Raw genomic sequence first — 10,193 nt, 5'->3', positions numbered from 1 at the left:
TGGCCCATATGAGTATAAACTATGCACGGCACCCACCAAAGAAAGTGTATGTGGTTAAACTGCTAAACTTCTCCCACCAAAAGGTAAATTATGTGGTTAAACTATTATATGCCCCACTTTGTCTATATAGTGGTAAAATAAATAGTCACTCCTGGCCCGCAAGAGTATAAACTGTGTACGGCCCCCCCTCCAATCAAAATTCAAGTTGATCTTTGAACTACGTTTTGACTTGATCCCTTCTAAAAGGGTACGTAGGCAGCTTAGATATTTCTAAGTTCAGTCATGATTTGGAGTTGTCTTTTCAAGCGGATTGTTATCATTCAAGCTTAGATTCAATAATTATGATTAATTATTTGGATCAATGAAATGATACAAGAAGAAATATGCATAAACTTTGAGAAGATCATGAAGAAAGAAAATGTGGCAAATACTTTATTGCATAATCGTTTACTACGACGAAACAACCAAATGAAAGTGCAAAAAAAGGAGTAGCGATAAACCAAACAAAGCTAAGCAAATGGGTCTTGATCTTCCAATGATTTTTGAGTAACCATCAAGAGACGCTCTGAATCCTTCTCTTTCTTCACTATCTCATCATCAATAAGAGGGGAATTCTTGTACTTTTCAATCGCTCCATTGAGTTCCGTGATCTCATCTCGAGTTGTTTGAAGCACTTCACTATGATCCCTCAAAGACTTGGTCAACGCATCTTTCCGCTCCTCTAACTCGGCAAGCTCCTTCTTAATATCTTTGACTTGAGCAATCTCTTCCTTTTCTTTAACTCGAGCATCATGAAGGCGAGCCTTTTTGTTGCGAAATTGTTGCCCCGAACTCGCCCCAAACTCATGAGATGCCGACCTTGCCTTGTCATATGTAGCAGCTCGGATAAAAAGTGTGTCGATACTAGCTTCAAGATGAGAAAGATCAAAGTCTTGTGACAACCCCTTCATACGAGAAATGCCAACTCGTACCTCCTCCTCGATAGATGATAGATGTTGTGCTGGCGTCCTTACTATCTTGTCACGGAGAACACCCCAAATATTTTTGAGGCATAATCTGATTTGAGTATCAAAAATACCCGTGCTGTTGAATTCAGAGATAGCTCCAATCTTAGCTCCAACCTTGGCTCCAACTTTAGTCGTGGGTGCAACACTTGCTTTCTCATTGAGAACAGGAATTGCATTCAAATGATCACCCTCAATAGACTCAAAGTTATCCTGCGAACTTTCCTCGGCATCAACATCAAAATTCTCTTCACGTGCCTGGAAAAAAATATATGTACATGTCAATCCAAAGAGGGAACAACAAAAAAATGAACGTCAACATGTGAGCAAGGAAATGATGGATAAATACCTCATCTACAACAAAAGAAGGATTGTGATGATCGCCTTGGACTTGCTCTTCGACCTCAAGAACCTCCTCATGCGTCTAAAAGTGGAATGTGTCAAAAAAAAAGGATTGCTAACATATGAAGAAATAGATGGTCAAGAAATACCTTTGTCACAGTCTGGCTCGAATCATGATGTTCACCTTGAGAATGTTCATCAACAAATTCCACGGGCTCGACACGTTTCCTTTTCCAATGACGCTCACCGCTGCTACTATTGACGCCACCCAAGGGAGCCGCATCCACTTTACGTTTTTCCTTGGGAGGAACAAGTTGGTCGGCCTTGTCTCGATCCTTCGAAACACCATTTATTTTTGGCGGAGCTTGTATCACGTTTTCTTCAAATGAGCGTTTATACACTTGACTCCACCAATCTTTGTAATCCGCACTCAAAAGCTTTTTTACGGTCGAAGGCACGCAAGGGAGAAGAGCTTTGGACGCAGACTTACGCAGCACAGTTGCATCCCAATATTTAAGACCCTCTTCCAAAGAAGCTTTTCGGAAATTGTGAGAAAGAACACCCGGCCTCACTTGGTAGAACCCAAATTGGCGACTAAAGCGATGTGGACTATAAGGCTCAACAACAAAACCATCTTCTAATCTCCGAGTTAGATAGTTGGAACGGACAGCCATGAAGTAGCAAAAGTCGGACTCCTTTGCATTCTCATCATCGATGAAAGAGATGTCTTTGTCCCAACTATACATCGTGCAACTCCATGCAACTTGATCGCCTTTACGAATTTTCTTGCGAGCTTTCATATCGTCATAAAATCTCGCACCTCCTTCTCCCGAGTATTGAACCATCTTGGGAGTGCAAGAGTCTCGTTCAAGTGAAAAATGAGTCTTGAAGTAATAAGCCATCCATGCATAGACGAAGTGGGCGGGAAAAGCTGCTCGAAGTCGAAAAGGCTCCACGGAATCCGAAATTTTGTTTAAACCTCGAAAGATGCTAGCCAAGACTGGAACGGTGAGAACCACCTTTTGTTGAGTCGCCATGATGCACGCCATTTTAAATGTGCTTGGCCTAATCAATGTGGCGTCACCTTCAGGAAGAACGAAAGAGCACAACCAACAAGCAAGATACGCCGCCAAATAAGTCTCGTCCCAAAAACTCTTGTCAATCTTAAGCTTCACAAATAAACCCTTCTCGACAGACGACCATGGTTCGTGAGCTCGAAACTCGCCGGTAGGATTGTGTGTAGCTTTAGATCGCACCGACTTCTTCTCCTTGCGTGGTGGAGGTGGTTGATACCTTGACTTCTTCTTGGACCAAAACTTGATCCACTCCTCAATTGTGACCGAGCATCTTGGAGTCTTCCCATTGTCATTACCGATAGCATGATAGGCGTGGAGAAGATACTTGCAGCTCACGGGAACAAATCGACTCCCATCCTGAGTGACGCTAAGAAGCTCCTTCGTGCAAGGCACCACCTCGTCATAAAGTCTGCCAATGGCGGGAAGGCCGGACAAGAATTGTAGATCCCACAAAGAGATGGATAACTCGCCGCTCGAAGTTAACAATGTGTTGGTTGTCGGACATCAAGCTTCACAAAATGCCTTCATCACTTCGGTGTTGCGATCATAGGTGAAGAGAGAAGCGTACACAGGGTCATAAATCCCGGCAGTTCGAAGCTCGCTTGCAAATCGGCTAAGGACATCTTCACTCCACTCCCAATATCCTTTGATGTGGCGAAACTCTCCAAAAAATTGCATGTCATCCCTCCACTTAGCGTTCCCTTTGGCAATCCGTCGACCCAAAGTCAATAAGGGAGTCACCTCGTAAGTTGGTTGATGATGAGCCGCCTCCAAAGTCCAAACCGTGGTCGTTTTGGTTAGCCTAGCCTCCCGAGTCCACATAGCTTTGTGTAAAGGATTTGCAAATCTGGGCCATCTCCTAGCATAATGACCAATCAATGGTTTATGAACTTTGAGCCGCGTTCCTTTGTCAGTTGATTGCTCTTTGTTGTCCAAAACAACCAAATAATCTTGTTTGGAGACACAAACATCCGTGAAGAAAACCATGATGAAGCGCCAAACAAAACTCTTGAATTGATGGGTGCAAAGTCTTCAAAAGCTCCAAGAAAAGCTCCTTGATTGATGGGTGCAAAGCTCCAAAAACTCCAAGAAAAGCTCCTTGATTGATGGGTGCAAAGTCTTCAAAAGCTCCAAGAAAAGCTCCTTGATTGATGGGTGCAAAGCTCCAAAAACTCCAAGCAAAGCTCCTTGATTGATGGGTGCAAAAGCTCCAAAGCTCCAAAAACTCCAAGCAAAGCTCCTTGATTGATGGGTGCAAAAGCTCCAAAACTCCAAAGCTCCAAGAAAAGCTCCAAAGCTCCAAGCAAAGCTTCTTGATTGATGGGTGCAAAAGCTCCAAAGCTCCAAAAACTCCAAGCAAAGCTCCTTGATTGATGGGTGCAAAAGCTCCAAAACTCCAAAGCTCCAAGCAAAGCTCCTTGATTGATGGGTGCAAAAGCTCCAAAAGCTCCAAGCAAAATTCCAGGATTGATGGGTGCAAAGCTCCAAAAGCGCTAAGCAAAGCTCCTGGATTGATGGGTGCAAACTCTACAAAGAAGAAACACATCAAAATCTATCATTTGTCCAAACTAGGGCAATAATGATAGAGGAAAGCTCCGTTGCAAAAGAGTTGACAAATTTCATTAATTCATTGCTACTATTTTTAAAATTGAGATGTACTAAACTAATGATGAAAATAAGGGACTCTTAAAATCAAAGAGAAAATCGTGGCTCGTCAAATAATAATAATAAAAAGATTATTATTATTATCAATGACAAATCTTTGATTAATTGGTCAAAATATGATTGGGATGTGATATTTCAATATTAATCCCTAATTTGATCAACTAGTCTCTGTCAAAAGAAAGTCAATCAAATATATATATATATATATATATATATATATATATATATATATATAGGGTGTGGTTCTAGAGAGAACTACATTATTTGTGAGAACGGGAGAACCATCAAATCTAATGCATTCACTGTAAAAATTAATGCATCCGCTGTTAAAATTAATGCACTCAAAAAAATAAAAAAAAATGCTCCCTTCAGGATTCGAACCTAGGATCTGCATTCATCCAACAAGATGATGCATCCATCGTAGATCTTGATGATCGAATGGCTGAAAATGGTTCTCCGGTCTTCTTTTATTTATGGTTCTTTCCTGAACCTCTCCCTATATATATATATATATATATATATATATATATATATATATATATATAGGGGAAGGCTAAAATAAGAACGCTTATTAAAATATAAATTAAGAACCATTTTCAGCTCTTAGATCATCAAGATCTACGGTTGATTCATCACCTTGTTGGATATATTCATGGTCATGAGTTCGAATCCCAAAGGCAGCAAAAAATTATTTTTTCGATATTCATACCTTTATACAGTTTATTCGTGCATGTTATACATAAAATTCATGCATTTTTGCTGGTTCGTAATTCTTAAAATAAGGGTGGTTTATTGAATAACCGCCCCCTATATATATATATATATATATATATATATATATATATATATATATATATATATATATATATATATATATATATATATATATATATAGGGAATGGATCAAAAAAGAAGGCTAAATGTAGAGAGAATGAAGAATGAATCCTGAGCCTTGATTTATGCCATCTAACGCACCAGATTTTTCCTAATTTTCGGTTATAATAATTAAAGTCAAGGACATACATGTAATTTACTTTTTATCATTAACAATCATTCCTATATTTAAGGTAGATATGATTTTATTATTTATGGACATACACGCATCAAACTTTAATTCTTTCACACATTAAATTAAAGTAAATCACACTGTACATTAATTCTTCCTCAACTCAGCCTCACGCCATTATCGTCAGCAATTGAAGAAAAACATTTTCTTCAGCATTTTCGTATTTTCCGTATTCGCACAACTTGAAAGTTTATTCAGTTTAATATGTGAAATTATTCAGATTAGTTAAATGTTAATTCAACAGAGTCTGTATTTCATATTTTACGTTATTTATGGTTTTTTTTCACAATTATTTTATATACTCGAATTCATGAATTCATCCAAATTTTTTATTTGTTCAAATTATTTTAATGTGTATTCAAAAATTAATATTATGTGAATAAATAATAGAATCTTCACCTAATTTATATTTTTATTAGTCCAATAATTAATTATTCATAATTTAACTCTTAATTGCTTAAATAAAATTAGTAATTCATGTAGCATTTTATTTTTTTTCATTATTTCAAAACCTGTACATATTAATTTGGTTCTTTGTGTGATAATAAATAATTATATTGTATTTGAATATTGTTCAAAACGTACCCAAATAAGAATTATATTTTTGCGAATAGGGATACTAATTTGCAGAAAAACTTAACTGTTACTCATAAATTGTGAGTAAAGAAAATATTTGGTTGAATAAAGTAACGTTATTCGTGAATATATCGTATTCGAATATTGTTCATGACGTACTGAATAAAAACCATATTTATGCGAATAAGGATAATAGTTTTCTGAATAATTTATATGATACTCATAAATTGTGAATAAGGAAACTATTTTGTTGAATAAAGTAGCATTTTTCATGATAAATCGTATCTGAATATTGTGCAAAATTTAACGAATTAAACATCATATTTATGTGAATAAGGAATCAATCGCCTACAAATGTGTAAATATGGACGAAAACATCACATAAGCTAACTGCATAATTCACTAAAATTATAGTGAATAATATTGAAAATTCATCGAATACCACTTTGTTATAAACCGAATAAGTAAAACAAGAAACTGAATAAATTAACTAATACTCTTGTTGTTATATATGCTTATTATTATTTTGAATAAGTCATGAAACTTAATGAATATACTTTAAGTTTAATTGAATATTACAACACGAGAACGAGTCAATAACAATACTTGAACTTTCACCCGAACTTTCTTCCCCAGACGATCGTTCAACACCCCCTCAATCATGTTTGAGTTCCTCTGCAAACCTCCTCAACCAGTGAAAGAGATTACCATCATCAGGATTTGTGTTTGATGATTCGCCAGATGTCATTTTGCTTTTTCTGTAGCTTCGAACTGCAAGGAAATCTTCATAAGAAAGTATTTTTTTATGAATAATGGTATAATAATTAGTATACATATATTTTACTCAGATTAGTACCTTGTAACGTTTTCTGTTTCCCTTTTCCATTTGTCATCTATGGATCAGCATTTCAAACATCACCATTGCATGATGGGATAGACATTAAAAATAAATTCGAATATTAAAATTTCGAATGAGATAGAAATGCATAAACCATGTCAAATATGTATTTTTTAATATTAAACAAATTTGTTTATTTCTTTTTTAAGCATGCCAGATCTGGGTAGATGCTCGTGTGATTTTTTGGGGGTGTGGGGGGAGGGGACCAGATGGCTTAAAAAGTTAAAAACAATGAATTTTTTCACTTTCGAATGTTCCGTATAAGCCATTGATTTGGGGCCCTCAATTGGAATTTAAGCAGTATAAATAGATCGAAAATTCAGTGTAATCCTCAAGTTCAACTACTATCGCAGAAACAAAATTGAAATTTTGAAAAAAACCCTAAGATTTACAGTCATAAAATTACTGTGGGTTTATTTAACATCTTGTAAACAAATGAACAAGTAACAAAATATATTATTTCAGTGAATCCCAAAAAGTTTCGAACATACCTTTTCGGCCGTCGTCTTCTTCACTTCAAATGTCAAAAAATAACCCAAAACTGGTAATTCTTGCTGATAATTCGTGATTTTTCCGATTTCCTCTTCGAAGTCGCTTCAGAATTTCAGAAATCAACTGAAAACCCTAGCCTACAGGAGTTGCAATGGCGAGATTATGGAAGAGTAATAATCGGAACTACCCGATTTACCTTTGTGGTAAATACCCCAAAATGTCCTTCCGTATTCGAATTCTTTTAATTTCTGTATTTTTCGTGTTTTTTTTTTTTGCTTTTATTGTTTATTCGAATTAATCTGGACCGTGTGATTAGGTAGATCCTAAGGCTTAGGATTATTCTTTATTCTTTATACTAAGGGGATTCTTTGTAGATCTCCACATATATAGGGTTAGCTTATATTGAGATTTTAAATATTTTGAGATTTTGAGATAAATGAACATATCAATAAATTCTTTAAACATAACCAATATAACTGATGAACATATGAATCTATTTAATTTATTTAAAAAACACGCCACTTGTAGGGATTGAACCCTAGACCAACGCGCGTTCATAAAAATTAATTGACAAGTTCATCAAAATGTACTTATATGTTCATTTATCTCAAAATCTCAAAATATATATAAATCTCAATTGAACCAATTCCTATATATATATATATATATATATATATATATATGAGAGAGAGAGATGCGCACACAGATAAAAAAAGGGAGGAAGCTTTGATCAATGCTTGGGGCAATAAATTAAGCTTTTACAATTGTCTCGATCAAGCAAAAAAAAATAAATGCAGCAAGATGTTTTACACAAAGAGGGAGATTAATAAAGAAACTACAAAGCTTATGTATTCGGGACAACACAAAAAGTAAAGATTGATCCCAAGTTCCTATCCCTGCAATAAAAGAAAAATAAGTATAGTCCCGAAACTGTGAAGAGCAAGATTCAAAAAAAAAAAAAAAAAAAAAAAACTCAAACATTGCGTCGAACACATACCAGACAAGGTGTAGAACTCGACTTCCAATAACGACGAAGGATGGCGATCGAACTGAAGCTCTTATTCTGATTAAACGATCTCTGCAAAACAAGAAATATAGCTTGGTTAAGAGACTGGTCGGAAACGCAGCAGAAAGTTAAAGAAGAATATTGAAGAGAACAAAATCTTCTCTCGAACAATCTGTCGAACACTTGGAGGGCAGAATGCAGAATCAGATTTTTCAAAGCTATGGAAAGAAGAGATTATCAAAATACGACACCAAAAGTTACCAGCAGAAGAAAATCAGGAGAAGAATGATTGGGATGCAGATTTTCGTCTGAGTTTGAAAGGAAAATATGAGCTTTAGCACCCTTTTATAATGGTAGTCTTTTATCATTGATAGAAGTCTTTCTTTTATAGAATTGCTTGAAGTTCGAAAATTCTCCTACTTATCTACTCATCTGCTTAAAGCTATCCGATAGCCACGTGAAGAATCCAAAACGATGGAGTTTCTTTTTATTGTTATCTTCTCAAACTAATCCAATAGCCATATGGAGAATGCTGGAGATTTTCACAAAGTTATCTGCGTTGTTGCACTTGCTCGAAGAAATCCAATGCTTTTGGATTAGATTGTTCCATAAGAAATTGAGTCCAATGAAAAGAAGAACTCTACCGTAATGGGTATCTGAAAGAGAATAGGATGGGAGTAGAAGAAAAACACTTCATCTGATGCGAAAGAAAGTTTGATGAGCAAGAAAAAAATAAAGAACTCATGAAATGGGCTCTTAATCCATAAGTGAGACTCATTTAATGGATTGGGCTAAAATAACCACTTTAAATTATAAAGCCCAAATCGTGGTGGATCAAGTGATCAATTTCGAAAAAAATAGGCAGTTGAGAATTGCTTCGCTTAGACATGGGATTTCATTAATTTTACTTAATGTAAGATTGTTTTTTTGAAGCAAAGGGTGGCCTTCGAAAATGACTATATTGACTTTGAAATGGGCTATTAAAACTGATGGTCTCACTATTAAATTCAAAATTCAAGAACTCCTAAATACGAGTATAAACTATTTACAAAGTTAAAGTCAGATTCAAGAACTCCTAAATACGAGTATAAACTATTTATAAATTTGAATAAATTGAAGACTCCTAAATACGAGTATAAACTATTTACAAGGCTAAATTCAAATACAAATTCAAGAAATCCTTAATATGAGTTTAAACTATTAAATAAGTTCGAGACTCGTCCATTTCCAAAGACAAGATGTTCATGAACAAGTCTCGATAGGGCAATTTGTAGGCAATTAAATTTATAGCCTATTAAATCCTGCCATGTGGAAATTATAAATTAAATATGAAATTATATATTTTATTTTATATCTTGGAATTATATTAAATATAATTTCAAGATTAAATAAATATATAATTAATATTTGATTATATGGATTTATTGACCAATCAGAAATTGACATGTGGAAAACCTACATAAAATAGTAAATATTTTATGTAGATAAATACAAATATTGAGGAGCCAATCAAATCGCGCCACCTCAGCCCTAAAAGCCCAATATGACAGGCTAAAGCCCACAGCCCACTCCATTCTTCACCTATAAATATGGGTCATTTGTGGAGTCAAAGGGAACAGAAATCATTTCAGAGCTCAAGCATTGAAGGAGTAATCCTCTACGACGAAGTCATCTCCAACAATCAAGGCGTTCTACAAAGAAGATCAAAGAGTTCTTCATCAAAGTCAACGTTTGATTCAGAAATAAGGTGGAAGCCCTCTGGATTGACGTTATCGACTCAAATTCAAGTCAACATTCAAGTTCAAGGAGATCAAGAAATTATATTTCCCTCCAAGGATTTGAAGAAGTTTGAAGAGGAGAATCAGAGGATTAAAGTAGAGAATCGCAACCCGCAACAAATTCATTTCAATCCATATATTTTGGATTTGTACACATTTTTGTATTTCATTAAATTGAATACAATAAAATTTGTGTTTACATGTACAGATTCCTGCTCCTGAATCCACATAAGCAGCAAAATATTCTGCTTTGAATTTCTCGTATAACATCCCTACAGAGATGTATGTCG

At 35.2% G+C, this 10,193-nt stretch overlaps 1 protein-coding gene and 1 long non-coding RNA gene across 2 annotated transcripts; both read right to left on the bottom strand.

The window, feature by feature from the left end:
- Window positions 1-406: 406 nt before the first annotated feature.
- LOC131024415 (uncharacterized) lies at window positions 407-3,953 on the bottom strand. The gene is made up of 3 exons (XM_057953926.1): window positions 1,496-3,953; window positions 1,354-1,428; window positions 407-1,262 (listed from the first exon to the last, which is right to left on the bottom strand). Exons 1-3 carry the CDS (start codon window positions 2,393-2,395, stop codon window positions 510-512), a joined length of 1,728 nt encoding a protein of 575 aa, XP_057809909.1. The 5' UTR covers window positions 2,396-3,953; the 3' UTR covers window positions 407-509.
- A 2,127-nt stretch (window positions 3,954-6,080) lies between these two features.
- Window positions 6,081-7,429, bottom strand: LOC131024414 (uncharacterized). Its single transcript, XR_009101819.1, has 3 exons — window positions 7,119-7,429; window positions 6,586-6,622; window positions 6,081-6,500 (listed from the first exon to the last, which is right to left on the bottom strand). It is a non-coding gene; the product is annotated as an uncharacterized LOC131024414 (long non-coding RNA).
- Between the last annotated feature and the right edge of the window lie 2,764 nt (window positions 7,430-10,193).

Source organism: Salvia miltiorrhiza, chromosome 5, assembly GCF_028751815.1.
Source record: "Salvia miltiorrhiza cultivar Shanhuang (shh) chromosome 5, IMPLAD_Smil_shh, whole genome shotgun sequence".
In the NCBI taxonomy this organism is placed as follows: domain Eukaryota; kingdom Viridiplantae; phylum Streptophyta; class Magnoliopsida; order Lamiales; family Lamiaceae; genus Salvia; species Salvia miltiorrhiza.
Note: the sequence above shows the minus strand (reverse complement) of the source record. Positions and strands in the feature narration are given on the sequence as shown.